Source organism: Bos indicus x Bos taurus, chromosome 17 (assembly GCF_003369695.1).
Source record: "Bos indicus x Bos taurus breed Angus x Brahman F1 hybrid chromosome 17, Bos_hybrid_MaternalHap_v2.0, whole genome shotgun sequence".
Taxonomy (NCBI): domain Eukaryota; kingdom Metazoa; phylum Chordata; class Mammalia; order Artiodactyla; family Bovidae; genus Bos; species Bos indicus x Bos taurus.
This window is the reverse complement of record NC_040092.1, coordinates 7209422-7235480: the sequence shown is the minus strand read 5'-3', so window position 1 is coordinate 7235480 and position 26059 is coordinate 7209422. Positions and strand designations below refer to the sequence as shown.

Sequence of the window (26059 nt, the reverse complement as noted above, 5' to 3'; positions counted from 1 at the left end):
CTGCTTTCACAAGTGCCTGTACCTCTTGCGACTTTTGATATGATTTGGTTCATTTAATAACCCGGTACGGAAAGATAGTGCAGTGGGAAAGCGTCAGCCTCCTGGCTTGGCTCCTCTGAACCTCAGTTTCCTCCCCAGTAAAATGGGGTAGTGATGGCAGCCACCTTGCAGGCTTGCCGTGAGGGTTAAATGAGTCAGGGCCAGTGCTGAGAGCACAGGACTTGGCTCACAGTGAGGAGCTTTGTAAGAGGAGGAGTGTAGTTCACCTGGCATCCGACAGCTGGTATGTCCAGAATGAGGTCTCCCTGCCACGACCACTCCCCTGCCCTAGACTTTGCATAGGCTGGTTGGGTCATCCCTTGCTGAAGAACTGACCTGTTTTCCCAGGCCGCATGCTTACAGACGTGAGGTCGCTGCACAACCTTGGAGCAGCCTAGGAGGAGCAAGAACTGTAAGATACCCATCTTACAGATGAGGAGACTGAGGCCTGCCAGAGAGGTTCATCCTCATCCCCTGGGGCATGCAGCTAAAGCCAGAGCTGGGATTTGGACCCAGTCTGTCCAGGCGCTGAGCCCACATCTGGGACCACATCCACTGCCTCCCTGGCCCCATGTGCTGTGACCTCTGTCTTCTCAGGTCCTAGGTCTTCTCTGGGGCACCCTGAGCTGTTTTTACTCATGACAATTCTGACACCAAAGGTGTGGGCTTTTACTCACATCAGGCAATCCTCTGATTCTCTGGACACCAGCTGGGTGTCCTACAATTTAATCCACTCCTGACACTACCTGGAGTTTGTGTAGGTCAAGGGCTCAGTCCCACAAGACCATATACCACTTCAGACACGGGTCACAGACCCCTCCTTGGGTTGATAACTTGCTGGAATGGCTCATAGAGGTTAAGAGGGTGCTTTACTTACCAGCATCTGCTATAAAGCACACAGCTCAGGAACGTCTATGTGAAAGAGACGCATGGGGCAGGCGGCAGAAGAAGGGGCTTCCATCCTCACTGGTGTGTGGGCCTCCCAGCACCCTGGAAGCTCTCTGAGCTCCCTCGTCAGGGATTTTCTGGAGGTTTCATTACATGGGTGTGATTGATTAAATCATTGGCCCTTGGCGATCCACTCCATCTCCAGCCTCTTCTCTCTCCTCCCTGGAGGGAATGGCACTGAAAGTTCCCAGTTTCTAGTTATGCATGGGTCTTTCGGGTGATCAGCCCCTGTCCTGACACCATCTAGGGTCCCCCAGCCACTGCTTGTCTCCTTAGCAGACAAAAGACCATCACCATTTCAGAGATTCCAAGGGTTTTAGGAGGGGTGTGCCTGGAACTGCAAAGACCAAAGGCACATTCATGACAGGTGCCAGCCACAAGCCCTGTGCAGCAGCTCCCAGGCCCAGTGGTCCCATAAGAGGCCACTGAGCACGTGTGGGCAGGTTGGTCCCCTCCATGGGGGCCCAGGCCCTCAGGTAGCCACGTGGTCCTTGCATTCTCATGGTTCCTGCCCAGTTTGGCTTCTCCCCAGGGAGCCAGTCCCAGCACACTCCTGGGGGCTCATCTGACCCTCCTCGTTTGGGGGAGTCCCTTTAAACCTCCCCTGACCCCTGAGTGCCTGCAGGGTGCTGTCACCGTGGCCCTCCCCTACTGCCTCCTCAGTCCCTTCAGCCCCTATGACATGGTGTTCTTGACCTCAGGAGGCTGGCTGCTGTGGGGCTCTGGGTCACCTTGTCACCAGCGGTGCCCTGGGCAATGTCAGAGAGAACATCTGTTCCCAGAATGTGGCGGCGCAGGGCCCTGGGTGGCTCAAAGTCAGCTGGTCTTGGGCTCAGATCTCAGCTCAGCCTCTATTTAGCTGTGTGTGACCTTGGCCAAGTTCCAGGGCTCACCTGTACATCCTCCTAAGAGGGAGAGAGGGTGGTAGAGAGCCGTCTAGGGTCTCAACCACGATCAAGGTGCTAGAAATGCTGGGGCTCTGGGCCTCCTCCCACGGACAGGCCAGGTGGCTCCCGGCTCAGCCAGTCAGTTAGCAAGAGGCCGCATCCCTCTGTCTTTCTGCGCTGCCTCCTCCTCCTCTGTCTCCCAGGCTCACGGTCCCTGATGGAGCCCTTGGGAAGTCAGCGGGAGGGGCCCTGGGGGCCGCCTCGGCATGGCAGGCAGAAAACCCCGGGTGATTTGACACAGGGATGGTTTGCTGTTAAGCAAGACTCATGGCCCAGACCATCCCTCAGGAGCCACCAGGGAACCATTTATCCAACCTCGAGTTTCTTCCCTTTGGCAAAATGTGGCCCATGGAACAATCAGCCAGCCCCCGTGGGTGTTGAATGGCAGCGAACAGATGTTCTCTGGAGCCCACTTGACAAGGAGGCAGGTGGGAAGGAGGGACATCCTGGGCCCTGCAGGGGGCGGAACCAGCCTGTGTGATTTAACCTGTGCCTGTAAAATGGTAAAACTCCATCCACCTTCTCCATCACTGGTCACAAGACTGCATCCCACCTGGCACGTGGGATGTGCCACAAGCCCCAGCATTTCTCTTTGCAGAGCACTCCGTTATCAGTGGTCTCCATTGCGGCAGTGCCTGCCTGACCCTACGGTGGGCCGGAGTTGGGTGGGGGCAATCCTGAGGCCCATATACTGGGTGGAGAACTCAAGCCTCCAGCGGGTGTGGCTCCTTGCTTTAGGGCACATGGTGACCTCTCAGTGCTAGTGAACGGCAGCTTCAGAGCTGGAGTCCAGTTCCGGACTCAGTCAAGTGCTCTTTCCACAGCTTTGATGAAGGTTCTGGGGGCCAAGGACTGTGTGAGGGTAGTGGTCAGAGTGGTCAGGAGTGACACAGACTGGGGCTCGGGGACGTGAGGGTTCTAGCACGTGCCAACTCTGTGACTGGGCCGGTGACCGTGCTGCGGAAAAAATCAGCCCCAAGCCCCATGGCTTCAAGTCTCGTCTCACCGTCGCCCCAAGCTCCTAGGGGTCTGCAGTGTAGGAGGGCTTGGCTGGGCTGCGGTCAGAGGTGGTGACGCAGAAACAGTAGGGGTGGAGTGGCTGGGAGGCCAGACGCCTCTCTCTCTCTGCTTCTCAGAGCTCTGGGCTCTCCCAGCGGCCTCTTTGGGCCTCCTTGTGGCCTGGCGGCTCCCCGGAAGCTTCCAGAGAGCAGCATGAAAGCTATTTCCCCTCTTCTCAGTCGGTCACACAGGGTCACTACCGCCACGCTCTGTGTCACAGCTCCAAAGGCCTGCAAGCCTGGCAGGTAGGGAGGGAATTCCCACTTGGCAGTGCAGGCTGCTGAGGCTCAGAGAGGTTATGTGAGACCGCCAAGGTCAAACGGCATCACCCGGTGCAGCCACAGTTAGAATCAGCACCTGTCCGCCTCCGCAGCCAGTGTCCCTCTCCTCTGTAAGGCCGCCTACCTGGCCCAGTCCTCAGGTGCCTTATTGGTGCCCGGACCTCCCCTGACCGTCCTGGGACCTCCATCTCACCGCTCAGAGCAGCTTCAGGTCCATCCCCAGCCTGCAGTCTCCCTTCATCTGCAAGGCCATCCACGAAGGGAAACCGAGACAGAGGAGCTAGGAATCGAGGCTCCCGACATGGGCTCGGGGCAGGTGGACCCGTGTGTGTCTTTGCCATCTGTGACCCTCTTGACCTCTGAGGCTCAGTGTCCTCATCTAAAGATTGGGGATAATAATTGTGTGCCTCCCCGTGTCCTTGGGAGGACTGCGGTACTCATTTTGAATATGTATAGCTCAATGACCCTTGTTATTATTGCTGTTATTATTAATGGAAAATCTGTCCCCTGTTGCAGTATCTCCCCTCAAAGCCTGAGTCTGCCACACTGGCTTGGGCTGGTCTTCAATCCTCTCCAATCCCTGTGGCCCCATAGCTGTAAGAGACGACATACACCCGCCCTGGAAAGTCTGAGCCTCTGTCACTCTGCCTGCTGTCCCTTGTGACTCCATAAAATGACAGTAATGTTCAGAATCTAGATAACCAGGACGGGTGGTGTCTGCCCTGATGGCTGAGTTGCCTGCTTTCCTTCGGCTCTAAAGCCTGATGGGAGGTTTAACTTATCTGTCAATCACTGAATTTACCAGTCTCCTTGTCACTGACCGCAGTGCCTGACACACTTGGGCCCGTGTGTAACCCAAGGATGGCCCCGTAACGGGATGATGGAGGGAGGCTGCTGATCGGCCACCACTCCTGCCTGCCCTGATAAAGGTGTCAGACCCCGAGGAGATGGGGCTGTAACTTGGGGAGCCCCAAGGGGCCCGCAGGAAGGAGAGACGATGGCAGCAATGACAAGGGCCCAGCCCCCCGCTTTCTACCAGGACCCCCGACATCCAGCAGCCAGGGCAGTCTGTCCATGGATAGGAGGAGGCAGCCTGATGCTTCTCAAGCCCAGGCAGGACCCCAGAAGGCCAAGGGGAGTAGTAATATCAATGCTGTCAGCGTGAAGCAGTCAGTGTCTATTCAGGCACTTGGCGCAGACTTTTAAGCCTTTTTTATTGTTTTTAAACAACTGCACAAGCGACACCGTAAAGTTGTCTTCCTGTGAGAAATGGAAGCAGTGCAAGTGAACGTAGAATGTCGGAAGCAGGCCGCTCCCCGTTCCCGTGGTCCTCCTGCCCTGGAAGGCGACCGCTGTTAAGGTGCAAAGGTGACGTTTAGTGCAGCTGACAAGCCAGGATTGACGCACAGTTATTGACTGAAGCTCCTGGTGTACCCTGAGGTTCAGCTCGGTGGTGTACATTCTCTGGGATTTGACAGACGTGTTGGGTCATGTGTCCACCATGACTGTGTGCTCCAGGCTGGTTCCAGTGCCCCAGCAGGCTGGCTTTTTTCCTTAAAATTCTGATTTGAAGTCGTCATAGACTCATCAGTAGTTGGAACAGTAACAGGTTGAGTCCCCTGACTCCTCCCTGTGGCCGTAGCCATGGCCAGGGCTGCATTCTCTCTGAAAACCAGTGCGTGGCCCTGGCCATGTTGCTGTGGTCCTAGCCGCAGGCCAGCTCCTCAGGCCCTTGAGATCGAGCGTGAGCTGTGCCTGTGACAGTCGCCCTGGTGGGTGGGTGGGGCGCCGTTACTGGTTCAGAAACAGGTTCACAGTGGCTCCATATGACACGCTCTGCTTCTCCCCATCTGGGCAGGGTGGACCATGCTGCTCGCAGGATGCCGTGGTGCCCGTCTTGTCTGCGCTGGCTGCGGGGCTTGCCCAGGGAGGGGTCTCTGTCTCCGTGGCACTTCTCCAGCTGATGAGCCTTCCGGCAGTTTCCTGCTTTGGGGGGATTGTAAACAGCACCTTGTGGGCATCCTTGTCTGTAGAGGCGGTGCAGGGGTGAGCGTTCTGGAGGCGTGGTTTCCTGGGCCTGCGGGACCAGAGGGGTGTGTCTGAGGTTGGGTGCTTCCATGAACACAGCGCAATTCCCCACCCTGGGTGTTTGTTCACGCAGTTCTGGTCACGGCACCCTCACATGCCCGTGGGGGATGTCGAGCAAGAGTCTGGGCCCCTGGACACCTGGGCCATTGTTGAGTTCATGCTGCTCCCCTTCCCCATCCTTCCCCTCCCCCCCCCCCCCACGCTCCCCCGGCCCCCTCCACTTCTCCCGTTCCTCTCTCTCCACTGCTCCCTCCTCCCCTCCTCTCCTATCTTCCCTGTGCCTTGGACGGCAGACCCTCGGCACCACCATCCTCACTTTCCAGGACACAATTCCCCTCTGATCCAAGGAGGGAGACCCAGACAGGCGCATTGGAGATGCCAGGAGATATAGACAGGAGACACCGACAGGAGACACCTAAGTTCAGCAGGGTCCTCTCCCCAAGGGGTCTTAGGACCTGGGACCCTGAACTGAATCTCCCAAACTGAGAGGGAGTCAGGGAGGGTGGTCAGACAGAAGAGCCCTTGTGAGCAGAGGTGTGGTGGCCCCTTGAGCAAGGCCTGAGGCTTCGGTGTCCCCATCAGCCAGGTGCCAGCCTCAGATCCTGGCACTGGTGCTCAGGATTAAGAGAGGTTTCCCACACAGCCCCAGCACAGCCCTATAGCCCTAAGGCCGGCACCCCCTGGGCCATGTCCTGGCCCCACCCTTCCTCTGCCACAGGCCCCAGCTGGTGGCTTGGCTCCCTGCCCGACAGCTGCCGCAGCCCGGCCTATTCTGGGCCACAGGCAAGGATTTATTCTGCGTTTTCTGAGCATATTGAATTCATTCATTAAGCTGGAATGGCTGCTGTGGGATGTAAACAATTATATTTTAAAAAGCCACAAACCCCTGAAGTGGCTGATGCTAGAAGGCATTCCTGCCGCCAGCCCCGTGCTTCGGGAGGGAGGTGTGAGGCAGCTGGAACCCCCAAGGGACCGGCTTCAGGTTGGCCCAGCAAAAGCCCCTCCCCTCTTTATGACCTCTGTTTCCCATAAGTAATAACAGCAGCTGACATTCATCAAGTACTTACAAGGGGCAGGTCCTATGCTAAGAGCTTTGTTCATCTCAGTGATTCAAAGGAGTAGGCACCATCACCCCATTTTACAGATGAGGAAACTGAGGCTCAGAGAGGGGAAAGGACTTGCCTAATGAGGGTGTATAGACACTCTCTGGGATCTCTTTTAGCCTTGCTCATCAGAGACTCCAGCGATCTATGGCTCAGTGAGGACTCCCATCATAAAAGCACGTCTCACCCTTCAGAGTCAGAGCATAGCGATACTGCTGACAGCAATGATGACGATGATGATGGAATTATTACCTGTCACTATTTGCTGAGTCCGCTCTCTGCCAGGCATGACTTAAGTGCTTTGTGTGGTTATTCCATTTAATCCTTGTAACCTGATATGGTTACAAGCTGAAGCTCCAATACTTTGGCCACCTGATGGGAAGAACTGACTCACTGGAAAAGACCCTGATGCTGGGAAGGATTGAAGGCAGGAGGAGAAGGGGACGAGAGAGGATAAGATGGTTGGATGGCATCACCGATTCAATGGACATGAGTTTGAACAAGCTCTGGGAGCTGGTGATGGAGAGGGAAGCCTGGTGTGCTGCGGTCCATGGGGTCGCAGAGAGTCGGACATGACTGAACGATATGGAGAATTACACCCTTTTTATGGTGAGTCAGTGGAGGCTCAGAAAGGCAAAGGAAGTTATCGAAGGTCCTAACTTGGAAAGGGGAGGAGCCCAGTTTGGGACCAGGGAGTTCTGTCTTTGAAGATTCCCCCCATTCATGCCATGTTTTGCTGCGTGGTCCATGGTGTCATGAATATTCGAGGGATTAGTAATCACACCTTTTCACGTGGTTCTTGCCCTGATGGGATTAAGCACTTAGCACAGCACCAGGCATGTGGTGAGTACTCCGAAAACATCCGCTGTTTTTCTGGGCTTCCCTTGGGCCCCAGCTTCAAAGGAGACAGTCTGATAAGTTGAGGGACCCCTGCTCAGCCTACCTTGCTGAGGGACCCCAGAATGTAGGAAGAGCATCAGACTGAGGGCCAGGTTTAATCCTGGTTTAAACTGTGTGGCCTCAGGCTACTGGTCAGTCACTCACCGGCTACTGGTCCCACCCCTCAAGCTGTTGCTCCTGCAGTTCCCCCAGGTGATGAGTGATGCCTTCCACTGAGCTTTCCCTGGTGACTGCTTCTCAGCTTGGATCAGCTGCCCTGGGGACACTCCCAGGCAACGTCACATCCAGTGTCTTGTTTCATCCTTATAGTGACCCCCTGGGAGAGGAACCACCCCGCTGTATGGATATGGAAACTGAGGCTCAGATGTCCTGCTCGAGATCTCGCAGCCTGGTCTAAAACTGCCATATCTGGTTCTTCCCATGACCACCCACCACCCCAAAGATGCCATGCCAGTCTTTCCCCACCAGCTGCTTGATCAGTTAGTCCAGGAGACCCCTACCCTTGCTCCCTTTCTCCTATCAGCTGATGCACAGCAGCAGACTCATGGTGCTGAGCAGTCTTGCAGAAGAGTGGCCCGTTTTGCTTGGTTTAAGCAGATGCTGCTGCTGCTGACTTGTCCAGCAAGCCATTTTTGCCCGGAACACCATAGTATCCAGAGAGGTCCACTCATTGTCTTTCCAGTTGATGGTAGATTCTGAACAACTCAGCAATGATTTATCGGTGGCTTGTTGACCAGGCCTTATGGGGCTCACTCACTGTGCAGAGGGACAGATGACTTCTCTAAGATCTGTCCAGGTTTCTGGGGCTGCATGGCACCCAGGGGCAGCAGGAACAGGCAGGAAACGTAATACTCAGGAGGAGCCTTAAAGTTCTGGCCTCTAAGACAGCCCCATTTTCCAGGATCCCAACAACTGAACCTGACCTGGTATCCCTGGGCAGAAATCTCAGCGTGTGGTCATGGTTACAAAGGTTGATATTTATCCCGCAGATCCTGTGCTTAGCGATCTGCACCTGTAACTCCACTGGCCCTTCACAGGAACGCCCTGGGGGTAGGAAACTGAGGCTCAAAGAGGCAGCACAGTTTCCCCAACATCACCTGGCTTTGGCCAGCAGGGGTGGGATTTGAACCCAAGCAGTCTGTTTCTGCAACGTCGCCTTCTTCGGGGCACCCATGGCCTTTCAGGCTCATCTCCTCTCTGCAGGTGGCCCCCTCCTTCACAGACCTCCAAACTGTAAACCTCTGTGTGAGATGTGAGCACCAGCATTACAGATAGGTCACATAATGGCCAGTGACTCAGCGGAAAAGTCACCTGGTCATTGATAAGTGCAGGAGGCCACAGTAACTGATATCAATTGAACTGACGGTGCCCAAGGGAAAGACGGTCGTGTCTTTTTTTTCCCTCTTTTTTTTGTATTGAACGTAAACAGGAAAACCTGCCTTTGCAGATGGATCTCAGCATCTCAGAGACTGCAGTTCCATCACTCTCCCTCACTCCTTCCCTTTTTTCTCTTTTCTTTCTCTCATTTCCGTTTGTTCATTCTTCTCTTCAAGTCCTAGCTTGCTTCTTCCCAGCAGAGTGATCTTGGGCAAGTGACTCAGGTACAATGATTTGCCCAGGGTCACCTGCTTAATGGAGGGCTCTTTCAGCTAAGCCACTGTTTCCTTCATGGGATGTTAGACCATCTTGGTCTGAAAGCATTCCCAGGCCACATCCGTCTGCACAGAACGTCCCTTTCTTGGAGCATCATACCATATTCCTTAAAGGCTCTGAGATGTCCTGCAGTTAAGAAACTTATGTTACCAAACAATGGGCAAAGTGATACCACACAGCATCCATTTCTCCCCAGGGAACACCCGCTCTGAGGAGCCCTTTGGGAGACTCTGACCCTGGCCGTGTGGCCGCTCTGTCCTGCTCCACAGCCCTCTGGTCACCCAGGGAGTTTCTGCCCTTGGTAGCACGGTGGGTGGGGCCAGACCTCACCCCGTATGTACAGACAGTTTCTAGGGATAGACAGAGGCACACAAGCAAAAGAGCAGCATGCCAGGAATTTGGCTCACTTCCAGAGAACCTTCTCTGGGCCTCAATAATTGAGTCACTCAGTCATGTTCTACTCTCTGTGACTCCATGGCCTGTAGCCCACCAGGCTCCCCTGTCTGTGGAATTCTCCAGCCAAGGATATTGGAGTGAGCAGCCATTCCTTTCTCCAGGGAATCTTCCCAACATAGGGATCGAACCTGGGTCTACCTGCTGCTTTGGAGGCAGATTCTTTACCGTCTGAGCCACCATGGAAGCCCAATTGAAGGAAAAACCAAACCAAATCATGTTACCTGGGATCAGCATCTGAGGCTGTCTCTGAGCCTTAGCACTGTAAATGGGCACAGAGGCTGAGATAAGGGTTCAGGGGCTAGAATCGCACGTGGGAGGTGATCCCAGGAAGCCCTGGGAGGGGCGTGGAGAAGGAAGGCAGCCCTAAGAGCCTGTCACCAGAACCAGCTACTTCTGCAGGCAGCTGGGGCTCCACTCTGCTAGAGGCTCTGGGGGTCAGCATAGAGCATAACCTGGAGCTGCTGCTGCTGCTACTGCTACTAAGTCACATCAGTCGTGTCCGACTCTGTGCGACCCCATAGACGGCAGCCCACCCAGAGCAACTGCTCTCAAAAGGCCTTACCTTCAGTCTCTGGGTCAGGAAGATCATGGAAACCCACTCCAGTGTTCTTGCCTGGAGAATCCCATGGACAGAGGAGCCTGGCGGGCTATAGTCCATGGAGTCGCAAAGAGTCGGGCACGACTGAGCAACTAATGCTTTCAAACTTGCAGCCACTGGTTGAGGGCTGTTTGTTCCGTGGCACGTCCATCACACCCTGTGCTTGAGCAAATGCCCGTGTGAGCAAAGGCCTCCAGCAGTGGGAGCACACCCCGGGGCAGACGGTGGCACAGCGGCAGCCTTCCTGCTCTGGTCCGCCCACCATGCTGCCTTCTGAAGTGTGGCCCTGTTGCCTTTTGACTTGACCTACAGCCCACATGTGTGCTCAGGCCAGGTCTGAAATGTGAGATATTGGGGATACCAGAGCTGCCCCTAACCCCATGCCATGACCAGAGGGTCCAGGGACTTAGACTCAAGGGCTGGTCAGCCATTTACGGCTGTGACTCGGGGCAGGGCAGTTCCCCTCTCTGGGTCTTGGTGGCCTCTGCTGTAAATCAGGCCTAACAGCCTTCAGCCTGCACACCTCCCAAGGCAGCTGGGAGATGAGCCGGGGTCATTCAGCCGTCCTCCCGCTCTGTGTAGACACATCAGGTGTGCATCCCCCAGGCCATGGCGAGATGCACAGACTGTGTTTCACTGAGCATAACTACAGAACTGGTGTCTGCAGGTAGTTCTTTCACAGAGAGCTGTGTCAAGGGTAGGCGGCCCTGTCAGAAAACATTGTATTTATGTAAATCCGGCCACACACAGGCAGGTGTGAGGCCAGGGGTTACCGATAAGTGTTTTTCTGTGTGTCATGGGCCCTGAAGGCAAGCCACCCACTTCCTCTGGTGTTCCACTGGAGGGGAGGCTTGCTGAGTCGGACTCGGGGAAGTATGCTGCAGTACTACATGCTATGGGCAATTTAAGAGATTCTCAAGGGGAATTTTAAGCCTTTGACTCTGATTTTTCGCTCCGTTCTGGTTTCAGAACACTATCCCTGTATGAAGGCTCTTCTGCATGGGCCCAGGGTTAGCGCACTGAAAGCTGAAGTCAGAAGACGCTAAGTTCAGATCTCGTGTCTGCCCGTTACCAGCCACGAGACCTCAGAAGGTTGCTCTCTTTGTGGCTCAGTGTCCTCATAAGCAGACCCTGGCTGCTCTGGTGCCCGTGTTCCCGTCCAGTCTGCCTTCTCCCTGCCACAGGTGCCAGCCCAGGGTTCTCAGCCTCCTCTGAGAAGGCCTGGCATCCTCCCGGCTCTGTACAAAGACGTAGGGACCCACAGGGTTGGGTTTGGCACTTGGCCAGGCTTCAGGGGGCTGGAAGCAGAAATGCGTTTTCCCGGCAAGGCTCATGTGTGCCTCCTGGGTTTCACCAGCAGGATGCTGCACAGAGCGCTTGGAAATATACCCCTTAAGTCCAGCGGGACTTAGAGGCCTGCCTCGTCCATTTCCAGCTCCTCTTTTCAGACACAGCTGTCGCTGAGCCCCTTTGTGAGTGCTTGTAGCTCCTCAAGGCTACAGGTCACGGAGGGCAGGGTCCAGAGACCGTTTCAGAGGGTTGCAGTGGAGGCGATGGGGCGGGAGAGGGGAAGGGCATCGGCCACCTGGACAGTCGTGTTCTGTTGAGTTCACTTTCAGCCCCATCCTAGGAAGAGGATGTCTCATTCAGGGCTAGTAGCCTGCAACGCCTCTCTGTAATGCTTGCTAATCTCCATTATTTTTAGCAAAGAGAAAGCAGACCTCAGGCTCCCAGGTAACTGTATCTAATTAGAGTCTAATGGTATCTCTGTATGCACATTGTATTTATCTCTGCCTTCTGTTTGTGACAAATGATGGCAGTGTTGATTCAAAAACTAGCCCCCCATACACTGATGAGGGGGCAGGGAGAGACTGAAGAGGCAGCCCTTCCAGATGGGAGGGAGGCAGGTGTAACACACAAGGGAGCTGACACATGAGGCTTGTCTCCGGCGCTGCAAGGTGGGTGAGTCTCCACCCCTGCCCTCTAGAACCTTAGGGATTTATAGAGAGGCCGGCACTGGCCTGGGTCACAGAGCCCTTCTGGAGGGTCTCAGAAGCGCCCTGCTGTCTCAAGGCTGCGTCCTTGTAACAGTGCCCACTGCGGGAGTGGGGAGGGCTGGGTGGGCATTCCAGGGGCAGGGCAAAGGGTGAGGCCCCTCCAGTTGCCCAGGGCCAGCTCACAGGCCACCCGGGTGCCACATCCTCTCAGTGACCTCCTACAAAAAATGGGTTCTCATTTAAGATAGTGCCATATAACATTTCCTTTCACTAGGTACTTACGGAAAGTGAAAAGATCAGTGATTCCACGTCAAAGAAAGTCTTACCTAAGGTCATAATATTCTCAAGGTGATATTGAAAGAGACTTCCCTGGTAGCTCAGATGGTAAAGAATCTGTCTGTGATGCAGGAGACCCAGTTCAGTCCTTGGGTTGGGAAGATTTCCTGGAGAATGGAATGGCTACCTCCAGTATTTTTACCTGAAGAATCCCATGGACAGAGGAGCCTGGCAGGCTACAGTCCATATTGATTTTGGGGAAATAGTTCTTCCATTTAGCCTGATTTCTGGTGACTTCTGAATCAGTTTTCTCATCTGTAAAGTAGGAACGATACTGCTTTTGGGACTTTTGTGAAGATTCAGTAATAATAATAAGTAGTTAAGGCTTGTATGTACTGATTTTTTTTCTGTGTCACACCCGGAACTCTAAGACAGGTGTTCTGACTCCAAAAGCCATGAGCTGAACAAAGATGACATGTTGAACTAAGTGGGGTCGGTGAGTGGCAACTGTTACACTCTCGTTACTGTCATCGCCGTCATCACATCGTCCCCTCCACCATCCTCACCACATAATCACCACCATCGTTCTTACCTTCTTGATCGTTTTTTAAAGTGGCAGGACTTTTTTACTAGCCATGTAACCTCTCTGGATCTCAGTTTTATTATATGTAAAATGGGAATTATTTCTAAAATGGAGGTAATGAAATAATGTTCTTGAGAGAATCAGTACTAAGTAACTGGCGTGTAGGAGGACCTTGATAAGCAGTGGCCAGCGCTTCTTATTGGACTTCCCTGGTGGCTCAGCTGGTAAAGAATCTGCCCGTGATGCAGGATGCCTTGGTTCAATCCCTGGGTGGGGAAGATCCCCTGGAGAAAGAAATGGCTACCCACTCCAGGTGGATATTGTCAAAGCCCCAGATAAAGTCTTTCCCCACACTTCCAAATTTTTCTTAAACCAGGCAGATTCTTTAAGATGTCTGTTTGAAGAATGATACCCTTATGATCTTTTTCTGATGGATTGAGAAGTCTCTGTTGGCAGCTGTGATTCTTATTTCAAAGGAAGAAACACATAGATGGGAAGATAGGAAATGGGAGAAAATTATTTTAAGAGTAGAACTGTAGTTCACCTTAGTAAATCATTAAATTTTAAAATTTGGATTACAAAATTAGTACAGAACCACTGCAGAAAGCGTTTGAATATATCTCCTTTTCCTTATTTATATAGCAGCTTAGAGTGATTTACACAATTGATGCCATACTACAGTATGAGTTTTTCTAGTCCTTTTCGTTTAATGTTACCATATAAGCATTGCTCATGTTGTATAGGCTTTGTTGCTGATGTTAAGTGGCGTTATAGTAGCCCATAGAGAGGATGATATTTTTAATTGTTTTGGAAAAGTAACTACGCAGGTGGCAGCTTAGTAGGACAGACGTGTCTCTTGGGAAAGCTGGCTCCTGCCCGAGGCCGTCAGCTGGGGCCAGGCCCCGTGGTTCAGGCTTCTGCTGCGGGTGGGCGGCCCAGAGGCTGGGAGGCGGCGAGATCCCCTACCCATCGCCCGCCCAGGACCTCACCACCCTCCTCTGCTCTGTCCCCCGCGCAGTGGGCCGGAAGCAGTTCATGCGCTTTGAGTGGGCCAACCATGCAGCAGAGGCCTTGGGCTGCGAGTATGAGGAGCTGAACACGGCCACTTTCAAGCACCACTTGCGACAGATCATCGAGCAGGTGACGTCTGGGCCGAGCCGGCGGAGCCTGGAGGGTGAAGAAGCGAGCTCAGGTACCACACCGCGGGCTCCCTGGGTGGGCTGGGTCCCTGCGGAGCCACCCTCTGGGGACAGACCAGCATCCTCTCACTATTCATCAAGGATTTATTGAGGGTCTACTGTATGTGGACCTTCTAGGTGCAAATGAAGCTGCTTCTCTGGAAATGGGCTTGGCCCTTCCTGCACAGTGCTCTGTCCTGGTCAGACGCTGCTGAAACCTGGGAGGGGGCACTAGGGATGGTGCCAAGGGACCATGGCCTTTCCACTGCATGTGCTGTTTGCTGAGCCCCTACTCTAGGTGGAAGACTGACCTGCCACAACGAAATAAGGCCAAGAGGGTTGGTCTGGTGGGGAGGACAGTAGATAAGGTTAGAGAGCTCACAGAATAGTCTATAAATGGAGTTTTCTTTTCATACTGAGGGAAGCCATGGAGGGGCACAGGCAGGGTAATGGCATGATTAGTTTATTCTGCGTGAAGCCCAGCCTGGATGAAGAGCAAGGAGTGGGTGGGAACCGATACAGGTCACCCTGGTGAGGTGGTGGAGGCTGGACAAGGGATGGGTGGACCAGATGGGCGGAGGTGGGCCAGTTCAAGGTCTAGTTTACAATTAGAGCTGTTGGCATGAGCCCTGGGCAGAAGCAAGGGGCCAGGGCGCCTTCTAGGACTTGAGTCTGAGCAGCCGGAGGAATGGGGGTGCTTTGAACTGACGTGGAGCAGGGCAAGCAGGAGCACCCTTACACTGCACCTGCGCAGGCGGGTCTGCTGAGTCCCAGGTCTGCAGCCTCGGCGGCCAGATGCTTCGGCTGTAGAAGGTGAGGGCAGAGGACCCCTCAGAGCCCCGGGGATCTTAGAACTCTCCAAGAGGAGCCCTCCGGAGACTGCAGAGTCTGGGCTTAGCGGGTAGCACTGTTTTGAACTGTGGTTTTAACACCATCTGTTAGAGGTCCCTTGGATCCACAGGGCTGCTCCACCTGCCAGGGACTTCAGCTTGATGGCTGATGTCGTAGACTTCACTGCCATCCAGTTCTGCGCTCTGGTGTAAGCTGGGGTCTGCCTAATGGTTACGCCTCCTCTCCGACACGGGTGCACACGCACAGGCACACGCTGGTGCCATGTACAGGCATGTGTGCACATGCGCGTGTGCACACACCTGCACTCACATGCATGGCACATGCGTGCACACCGTGCACATGTGTACACACACACAGAAGCACAGTTACATGTACGCACTGCTTTGTGAAGCTGAGTCAGCCTCGCAGCCTGAGATCTCAAGGGCAGATGTTAAGCAGGCAGGGGACCAGCAGGCTTGAGAGAGATGCTGGGAGGCTGTGGGTTGCCTAGCAACGACCCAGGATGCAGGTGGAGTTAAAGCAGGGACGGGAAATGCTTTGGGGCTGCAGCGGGCGGCCTGGAATGTACGAGCAAAACTATTTCTCCAAGCCCTAGGGCCTGCAAATTTGCAAACTGTTTCCAGTTCCGTGGCTGGAACCAACACCTAAGGGTCAGTGTTTGAGATACGAGCCCCACTCCTTACCCCACTCTGCTCAGTGCCCCTTAATCAAGGCTGGCTGTTCTAATGGGACCCGTGTGTGTTTATACAAAACTGAGGCTACCATTGTAATAGTTTTCTAAGCTTTTTTTATTCCTCCTAACACTATATGCAGGCACTTTTCCATCTCATTCAATATTTTTCTAGACCTGACTTGAAGTATTCTATTACATGGTTGGACTACAAATTATCTATCCCGTTTGCTATTTTTTGGATATTCGGGCTGTCTTGAAAAAGTGATTTTTTGCCAATTTAATGAACAATTGGGAGAATGTATGTACCTAGAAATCTTTGTTTCTCTGCATATTTCAATACAATAAAATCCTAAGAGCAAAGTTATTAAGTCCAACATGTTATGGCTTCTGCTGTGAAACTGCCAAATTTCCCCCTAGAAAGAGGGAACAATAGATATTTACTGAGTACTGTGTGAGAGAAATTGGAATTTGGAGCCAACAGACTCAGAATCAGTCCCCATCCTTGGGGCACTCTCAGTGGGGGGCAGGGTGGGAGACACAGACTAACAAAATAACCGGAAAGTCAAGATGAGCTGCGGTCAGTGCTGTAAAACTAGGGTCCATGTGTCCTCCGGTGGCCCATTCACTTCACTCAGCACAACGTCCTCCGGGTTCATCCGTGTTGGCGCAAATGGCAGGATTTCCTTCTTTTTTGACTTTTGAATAATACGCTACTTATATCAGAAATCTAAAGTAGTCCAACTTAGACACAAAGTGGAATGGTGGTTACTGGGACAGGGGTAGAGAGGGAGGGGGAAATGAGACATTTTGATCACAGAGTACATAGTTTCATTTAGTCGAGAGGAAAAAACCCTAGAGGACAGACAGAGTGATCAGTAGATGAATATCTCCACTGTACAACAGAGTGCCTGCAGTTGGCAGTAATGTATTCTGTAGGTAAAAAGCTGTTAATCTTATGTTAAAAGTTCCTCTCTCTCCCCCTCTCACAGAGACACACACACACACACACACAGGAAAGAAACTTTTAGAGGTGATGGTTATGTTTATGGCATATCTATGGTGATGATGTCATGGGTTTATGCTTCAAACTTATCAGGATGTACGATTAAAAATGTACAGGTTTTTTTGTATGTCAATCGTATCTCAGTTTGAAAAGTAAATTTTTCAAAAAAAGTAAGGGGACGTCCCTGGTGGTCCAGTGGGTTAAGACTCTACTTTCAGTACAGGGGGCATGGGTTCGATCCTTGGTGGAGGAACTAAGATCCCACATGCTGCATGTAACAGCCAATAATAATAACAATAACAATGATGATAATAAGGAGTCTGCAAACACCGCTTACTTTCCAAGTAGCCCCGTGAGGCTAACCTAGCTCAGTGCCAGTTGGCCCTCAGTGTCTTCAGCAGTGAAATGGGCGTACCTACCTCCATAAATAAAAATAAAGAGTTTTTTTTTTTAAAAAAAGGCAGGATAGTCCTGAGAACTAGCCTAATGGGTTCGTGGCAGTGGTTACGGCAGGCTTCCCTGAGGAGGTGACATTGGCTGACCAGGAATCACAATGGAGGAGAGGTAGGGTCAGGCCACACAGGACCCTGGAGGACCTGACAAGACACTTGAACTTGATCCTAAGGACATGAGTAATTTCAGCAGCAGGGTGATGTGTGTGTGTGGTGGTGGAAGGTCCTCTAAGGCCAGCAGTGACGTCCCTGGCCCCATGCAAGGTCCTGACCGCGGGATGCCCACCCTCCTCTCTTCCCCACTGCAGGGCTCAAGATGACAGGCGTGGAGTGTGTGGAGGGCATGGCCTCCGGCCTGTACCAAGAGGTCTTTGCCGCCGTGGTCTCGCTCATCAACAGGTAACGGCAGCCTTCCCTCTGGTATAGAGGTGGTCTCTTTGCAGCACGTGAATGAGCCCAAGCCTGGGGAGTTTAGCAGAGTGGGGTTCTGTTGAGCTGGAGAGTGGGTTTTTGAGCTGGATGGTGCTGGCTTTAATTCTACCTTGGCCACCCGCGGGCTGTGTGACTTTGGCAGATCAGTTCACCTCTCTGACCTCCCCTTGTGCACCTGTGAAATATTCAATAGGTCTGTTCCCCAGGGTCACTGCAAAGATTAAAAGAAGTCAATAAGGGACTCCCCTGGCAGTCCAGTGGTTAAGAATCCGCGCTTCCATTGCAAAGGGCATGAGTTCAGTCCTTGGTCAGAGAACTAAGATCCTGCATGCCGCGTGGTACAGCTAAAAAATAAATAAAAATAAATTTAATAAGAAATCAAAAAAAAAAAAGATAAATTTAAAAATGTCTGTGAACAACTCTTCCTAAATTGTGATCATAAAGCACTGCAGATATCTGCAGGTAATACTACTGGGAGCCTGTGTTCTCTATCATGGGGAGTGCCGCTCTGAACCCTGGGAAATCTAAGCAGTTCCAGTGGAGCCGATCCAGAGCTTCTGGAAGGGCTTCCCCCCCCTCCTCCGTGTAAGCGGGAGGCGTAATTAGGCTTCCGACATCCTGTTCAAGGGATGAGGCTGGTGCGTAGCAGCAGCGCAGCTGGGGTTCTCTGCGGACATAGAGTCGGCTCCCTCTCTTCCTGCTGGAGTAATTACCCTCTGAGATTGCAGACACATTATCTAGAAACCAGGGGATCGTGCGTGCTCAGGGGAAGAAGCATTTATCGGTGAATTGCAGGAAGTGGGTGGCTGCTTCCTGTTTGGCTCTGGGGTTCTGGGAGCCCAAATCAGGGAAATGGGTGTATTGGTGATGACTACACTTGCCCGTCCTGCCATTTACAAGCATCCAGCAGGCGTCTGGCTTTCTGAACATTAACTCACTTAATCTTCAAGCATGTCTGTGTGGTGTGTCTTATTGGCCCCATTTTATAGATGGAAAACCTCAGCAAATAACAGCGAAGCGCTTGAGTTCAAACTTAGGACTCTCCAAAGCATATAACTGCTCATGCTGATGGGAATAATAGCAAAAAACACTCACGCTTACCATGTTCAGAGCCATGGACATTTTATCACACCCAGCCCTCCCACCAGCCTTCTGAGTTTGTCTCCATCGTTAGCCCTTCCACGGCAGACGTTCAGAAACTCTGGGCCACTCTGCCAAGACACGCAGCCCCGCTATGGCTGAGCAAGGGTTGGAACCCACATGTGACTCTAGAGTCTCTTAACTCTTGGTTTTTGATGCAAATAGTCCCTTCTCCATCTACCCTCATAGATTTGTCAAGAGGATCCAGGGAGGTGAAGAGAGAGAGAGAACTTGGTAAACTGAGGCAGATACTGAACAAAGTTGTTTTTCTGATGCCACGTGTCACTAAGAAAGAAAAGGAGGCTCTAGGCAATGTTATAGTAAATTTGTGGTGCAGCCTTAAGCAAGTATTTTCTCCAGTCTTGGCCTGGTGGAGAGAGCATGTGTCCTAATGGCCTGCAATGTCCAGGGGAGGCACTTCCCATACTTTAGCTCCTTTTTTTTTTTTCTTTGCAGCCCCTGGGTCTTCCTATTCATCCCTCCCACCATTTAACATTGGGGGAAACCCATGTTCAGAGAGGTTAAGTAACTTTCCCAAAGTCACACAGCCCACAAGAAGTGTGTTCTGCTGGGTCTGCAGACCTGCCCAGCATGCTGCCCTGGTTTCTCCATCTCTGTGATGGGGGAGCGGGGGGCCTGGACCAGAAGGGCTCTAAGATTCCATGTCCTCTCGGGGCTCCTTTCCTTTCCCCCACAGATCCTTCTCCTCCCACCACCTCTCCATGGCCTCCATCATGGTGGTGGACTCTCCGGGCTTTCAGAACCCCCGCCACCAGGGCAGAGACCGGGCTGCCACCTTCGAGGAGCTGTGCCACAATTACATCCATGAGCGCCTGCAGCTGCTCTTCTACCAGCGGACCTTCGTCTCGGCGCTGGAGCGATTCCGGGAGGTATGGCTGGGCTGGGCTGGGGCTTCTGGTGCTCATCCTGGATTTAGCTTCATGCTGTCTGGTCCAGCACTGATTAAAACCCAAACTGCAGGCCTCGCTGCCAGGGCCTCTGCTCCTCCCCCATCTCCCTCTGTCTCCCATGGCCTCTTACACTTCTCTTACCGTTCAGAGCTTGGGGCTCCTCAGGCCCTGCTCCCACAGCTATCCCTTGTTTGGGCTGACCAGTTCCTCTTCACCCACACACCCAAGCTGAAGTATTCTCCAGCAGTTAGGTTGCAGCCTCTGTGTGGAAGGCCCTTCATGCCCTTTTCACCTGTGGGTGAAAATCGTGTGGTTTGCACAGTCTCTGGGTCATAACATGGGAGCATCCACCAAAGGTGAATATGCAGCAGCCCTCCAGGAGGCTCTGCTTGTGGGTCAGGATGCTCAGGCTCATTCCTGCATGCCTGCCTTTACTTAGTTAAAAAAAGTTAAATCGAACTATGACATTTACACAGACAAATAAATGCCTAAATCCAGAGTATACGTCTCATCTTGGTGAATTTGTCCAGCTGAGCACACTCACACAGCTACCACCCAGGGGAGAGGAGACATCGCCAGCACCCCAGATGCCCCCTGGCATCTACTCCCTCCTTCCTCCCTGGTGTTACCACACCTTCTAAAGACACTGTTTTGAACATTTGATGAAGTGGTCTAGAAAATGCCTAATCTGTATTAGGCATTCTGCATGTGGTAGCATCCATCATGTTTTTCCCATAATATTTCACTTTATTTCTTATTATCAAAGTAAAACATGTTCTTTATTTAAAAACTGGCAAGTGTAAATCAGTGTCCAGAAGCAGAAAATACCATCTCCTTTACCCCAGCACCCAGAGGCAACCACTGTTACCTCTGTCAGTATCTTACGCCAGCCATTTCCCCATACATGGTCTTCTCTGTAGATTTCACGTCCATCTATATACGATTCTGTTGTTTGCTTTTTCTTCATAGCCTTATGTTGTTCACATTTCCTCCACCATTCACAGCTCTTAGAAAGGATGCATGTCTCTGGTTGCGTCAGATTCTATCTCAGCTCTCCTTTGGACCCCTGGGTGATTTCCACATTTGTTCAGTAGTCAAGTCGTGTCTGACTCTTTGCAGACACGACTGCCCATGGACTGCAGCACACCAAGCTTCCTGTCCCTTACCATCTCCCGGAGTTTGCCTGGGAGATTTCCACATCTATGCTGTTAGAAACAACACCGTGATGAATATCTTTGAACATTGCATGGTCTGGATATTTCTGATTACTTTTGTATGCCAGCTGTTGTTTTCCAGAGTTTGTTTGCTCTCTCTAGCACTCAGCCCAGCACTTATTGGGTGCTCAGTAAATATTAGAAGGGTCTGCACTGAGTCGTCAGTTCCTGATAACCTCACCATGATTGCTGACAACCCTGCAGGATGGACAATATTAGGATGCTCTTGGGATCCTGGTCTGTATCCTTTCTTCTCGTACCAAGGCTAAAAGGATAAAAACAAAGAACCTGATTAAACATGGGCAAAGGGCTTCTCTGGTGGCTCAATGGTAAAGAATCCACCTGCCAAGGTAGGAGGCATGGGTTCAATCCCTGGTCTAGGAAGATCCCACATGTCTTGGAGCAGCTAAGCCCACGCACCACATCTACTGAGCCTGTGCTCTAGAGTCTGGAAGGTGCAACTGTTGAAACAGGCACACCCTAGAGCCCATGCTCTGCAACAGAAGCCACTGCAGTGAGAAGCCTGCACAACTAGAGAGTAGCCCCTGCTTGCCACAACTGAGAAGAGTCCACGCAGCAACAAAAGATGGCACAACCAAAGATAAATAAGAAAATGGTTAAACAGGCAAAGGAATTGAATAGCTGTTTCTCCAAAATAGATGAGCAAATGGCCAATAAACACATGAAAAGATGTTCAGCATCACTAGTTTAGGGAAATGCAAATCAAAACCACACTGAGATACCATTTCACACCCACTAAAAATAAACAAAAAGTAAGAACTGCTGGGGAGGATGTAGAGGAGCTGGAACCCATGTGGACTGCTGGGAATAAAAAGTGGTGCAGCTGCCGTGGAAAACAGTATGGTGTTTTCTCAGAAAATTAAAAATAGAACCACCATTTGATCCAGAAATTCCACTTCTGGGTATCCACCCTAAAGGATTCCAAGCAAGGTCTCAAAGAGAGATTTGTACACCCGTGTTCATGACAGCATTACTCGTAATAGCCAACAGGTGGAAGCATCGCATGTGTCCATCAGTGGATGAATGGATAAACAAATGTGATGTTTTCATACAAGGGGCTGTCATTCAACTATAAAAAGGAAGGAAATCCTGACACATGCTGGGACTGGATGAGCCTTGAGAACACTATACTAAGCAAGTCAGCAAGTCAACACTATACTGCAGCAAGTCAGTCACAGAAGGACAAATCCTGTGTGATTCTGCTCATGTGAGATACTTAGAGTGGTCACACTCATAGAGACAGAAATGGGGAGAGGAAGCAGGGAGCTCGTGTTTACTGGATGCCGAGTCTCAGTTTTGCAAGATGAAAAGTTTTGGGGCTGGATGGTGGGGAAGGCTACACAACGATGTGAATGTGCTTTCTGCCGATGAGCTACGCCCTTAAAAATGACTTAAATGCAGACTTCCCTGGGGGTCCGGAGGCTAAGGTGCCATACCCCCAATGCGGGGACCCAGGTTTGCTCCCTGGTCAGGGACTAGGGGCTTCCCTGGTGGCTCAGACGGTAAAGAATGCGCCTGCAGTGCGGAGGACCTGGGCTCAGTCCCTGGTTCTGGAAGATCCCCTGGAGGAGGCCACGGTAACCCACCCCAGTACTCTTGCCTGGAGAATCACCATGCACAGAGGAGCCTGGCAGGCTGCAGTCCCTGGGGTCACAAAGAGTCAGACACGACTGAGCACAGGGCAGGGCAGGGAAACTAGAGCCCACACACCGCAAACAAGACCCTGCACCACCAAACAAATAAATAGTTTAAGTGGTAAATTTCATGCCATGTGTATAGTACCACGATGAAAAATAACAGTAAAAAGGGCCAAGGTGTGAGATTCAAGCCCTCGCTTCTCTTCAGCTTCCTCCAGACGTTTCTTCCCCCTCAGCTCGCGGAAGGAACTGATGCTGAACTTGTGTGACTTTCTAGGAAGATGTTCCTGTGCAGTTTGACCTCCCGGAGTCGTCCCCGGGGACCTCGGTGGCCGTGGTGGATCAGACCCCCTCGCAGGTAACACAGGGCCCCGTGAACCACGGCTCTCAGATGCCTCTTGGGCTTTATATCGAAATACTGGCGGATTGGAGTCTTTGACCTACTAGATCACAGCTCTGTTCGCACCTCAAATGACCCATGGGTTGTTCAAAACACTGACCCTGGGGACCCCCTCCCAGATTCTGTGTTGATTGGTCTGAGGGTGTAGCCTAGACAACCAGCATTTCAATCCCATCAGGTTGAGAGTCTGAGTCGGCGTCTTAGAATGCAGTCATGCCTGCAGTCTGTGGACGGAGCCGGGGCTCCAGGGCTGGTACCCGGTGACCTCCAGGCACTGTCACCTGGCAAGGTCAGGTGTTCAGACGAAGATGCTGCACCCAGCAGAGACCGGGACAGTCGGGGGCCCCTGGGGATGGAGAATGGGGGTGAGGCTGGATGCAGGCCCCTGAGCTCCCTGGAGGCAGACAGACTTTAGTTTGGGGATCCCCGAGTCTTTGGCTCCCTCTCCCTGCCCCCAGAACCCACTGTGCTGACCCCTGATCTGCCGCTCTGCTCAGCCCTCTCTCAGCAGTCCATGACCATCACACTGGAATTTGGCCTCCTTCATTGCCCCACCCCCCAACTCCCCCCAACCTGCTGTAAAAGAAAGGGCTCAGGCCATGGAACTTGCCGGGCTCCAAGCTGATCTTGGTGACCTTGGGCGCGTCACTTCTCCTCTCTGAACCTCGGCTTTCTCATCACCCAAATGGGAACAACAGGTAGTACAACTGGGTTGTCCTGAACACCCGTGAGATCTGGGACAAACAGCCCCACAGGGTGGGTGACGCCCAGTAGGTGTCCTGCTGGTCACGTTTCTCCTGCACTTGGACACCTTTCCCGGTTCCCTGGCTTCTCTCAGCTCGCAGCGGGCTGCACCTTGTCCTGCAAAGCACTCTTGACTATGAGCCCTGCCGGCCCTTCACGGCTGCTTCTGCTGCTCCCTGGTGCCTCTCGGGCTGGGTCCCTGTCCCTGTCCTGCTTCCTCCCTTCCTGGGAGGGGAGAGCCTGAGGGACCACCCAGACAGTGTGAGGAGGAAAAGATCCTGGTGTCCCCAGGACTCCTGGGCAGTGGCTGGAACAGCTGGGAGGGGCTGGCTATAGATTTCAGCTCCAGCAAGAGAGGCCATGGTGAAGACCCAGGATCCCAGGGGCAGGTACACTTGTGCCCTGGGCCTCTCCATGTGACCCTGGATGTGTCCCTTCCCCTCGCTGGACCCCTCTCAGAGGGGTGTGGACTGATATTCCTGTGTCAGAGTGAGCAACTGTCCTGGTTACCAGGGACGTTGCTAAATTGGCATTGAAATCCTCGTGTCCTGGGAAGCCCCGACCCTGGGCACACTGGGACCGTTGGCCATCATACACGTCACATTTCCTCTTTAACTGTCTGACACCATGTTTGGACGCATCAGCTCACTGGGGACCCTCGGATAAGCCCTGCAGATCCCCAGGCCTCTCCCCGTCTCCCACGTGTGGAGATGCAGGGGTCGCCTGGAGGGTCTCTGATGCTGGTGCTGGATTTAAAATTTCATATCTGTGTGGTTGAGGCAAGTTCACTTTCTCTAAGATGTTCTTGGTGCCTTTTTCCTCTCGAGATTTTACTATAAAAAATACAAAGACTTCTAAGAAGACGTGATGGGGATGGGATTCATCCTTTCATGTTAGGCTGCGCACGAGGAGACCAGCTGCCCACGTGGAGCCAGGGATGTGTGGTGTACAGAGGGCTCGCTTTGGTTAAATCCTCACCTTGGAGGACAGTGTTGTCAGTCTCCATTTTGCAGAAGGGAAGATGAGCCTCAGAGAGGGGCAATAAGTTGCCTGGGGTCATCCAGGATATGAAGACAGAGGCAGGATCCAGACCCTTGTAACCAAGAGATTGGTAGTCCTGTGGCTTCTCCACTGAGAGTCTGGGGGTGAGCCGAGCATGGTTCCAGAGCAGCACGTCTTGAGTCCTGATGCCTGGGCCACAGACCCCTGACTCCCTAGGTGAGATGAGAAGTCTCTCTCGGGGGGCTCCTCAGTGTATCCTGGGTCTCCCTCCAGGTGCGCCTGCCAGCCGGAGGAGGTGCCGAGGACTCCAGGGGCCTTTTCTGGATCTTGGACGAGGAGGTCCGGGTGGAGGGCTCCCAGGACAGCGTGGTGCTCGAGCGCCTCTGTGCTGCCTCTGAGAAGAAAGGAGCTGGAGCTGAAGGTGAGGGAGGGAGCCGGGGTCGGGGGGGGGGCTCCTCTCCTCCTCATCATCACTCCCGGTGGGAGTTGGACTCTGTCTCCTCAAAGCCCTGACAAGGCCTGCACTCGGGGGGCTGTGCACCTGCCTGGGTGTGTGCCTTCATTCATTCGTGTGCTCATCCATTCATGATTTCATCATGTGTTCTGAGTGGGCTCTAATCTACACGGAGGCAAACAGCCTGATTAGACCCCTGTCCTTGCTGGGGAGAGGGAGGGGTGGGAGATGACAAGCTGACATATAAGTACACGTGAGTCTCCTGAGCCTGAGATGGCAGACTGGGGGTTGGTGGTGGGTGTCAGGTGGACCTCATTTCTCCGGCAGCCAGAGCCTCTCAGGAGAGGCCTGCAGGTAAATCTGACGGAGAGCCAGGGGTGCGGTGCAGGACAAACAGGGAGATGTCATATGGGCTCAGACCTCCAGCCCTGGCAGGCCTCACAGAAAACATTGGTTTTAACCCAAGAGCAATGAGAAGCCATGTGGGATTCTAGGCAGTGGGAGCTATGGTCAGATTCGGGTTCTAGAAGGTTCCCAAGACTGCATTGTGGAGACACGAGAGGAAGGCAGCTGGGAGGTGAGAGGAGCCGCCTCCCTGGGGAGGTGGGCAGACTCCGGAGTTGCCGAGCACTGGCTGCTGGGCTGGATTGGTGAGAGGAGAAGTGCAAGGGAGTGGACGCTTGGAGCGAAACTGAGTTCAGAGGCCATGGGGTTTGGCATCCATCAGCTTTAAGTTCAAGTCCATCTATTTGTAGTTTCACCAATGTGGCACCAAAACAATCTCACAGCATTTTGAACAATGGAGATGGAGCTTTCCCTGGCTGCCTTCTCTCCAGAATTTCTACTGCCTTGGTGGGGTGAGGGGAGGTAGCCACAGAGCTTGGTCATCAGCTGCCAGTTGTTGCTGACGAGGCCGAGGCTGTGATACATCGAAGAATATCATCCCCGTCTTTCCAGGGGTTGGAGGAGTGCTGTGTGCACTCCATGCAGGGGCCGAGCTCAGGGCTTTGCGTAGAGT

General features: G+C 52.8%; 1 protein-coding gene across 4 annotated transcripts in view; it reads left to right on the top strand.

Annotated features, from left to right (window-relative positions):
* MYO18B (myosin XVIIIB) overlaps nucleotides 1-26059 on the top strand; it is a 232385-nt gene that overhangs the window by 47096 nt on the left and 159230 nt on the right. For all 4 annotated transcript variants that reach the window (XM_027566459.1, XM_027566456.1, XM_027566457.1 and 1 more), the window contains 5 exons: nucleotides 13947-14120; nucleotides 17395-17485; nucleotides 19356-19548; nucleotides 22719-22799; nucleotides 24861-25008. In XM_027566459.1, the coding sequence (XP_027422260.1) occupies nucleotides 13947-14120; nucleotides 17395-17485; nucleotides 19356-19548; nucleotides 22719-22799; nucleotides 24861-25008 (687 nt within the window). The remainder of the gene's footprint in view (nucleotides 1-13946; nucleotides 14121-17394; nucleotides 17486-19355; nucleotides 19549-22718; nucleotides 22800-24860; nucleotides 25009-26059) is intronic.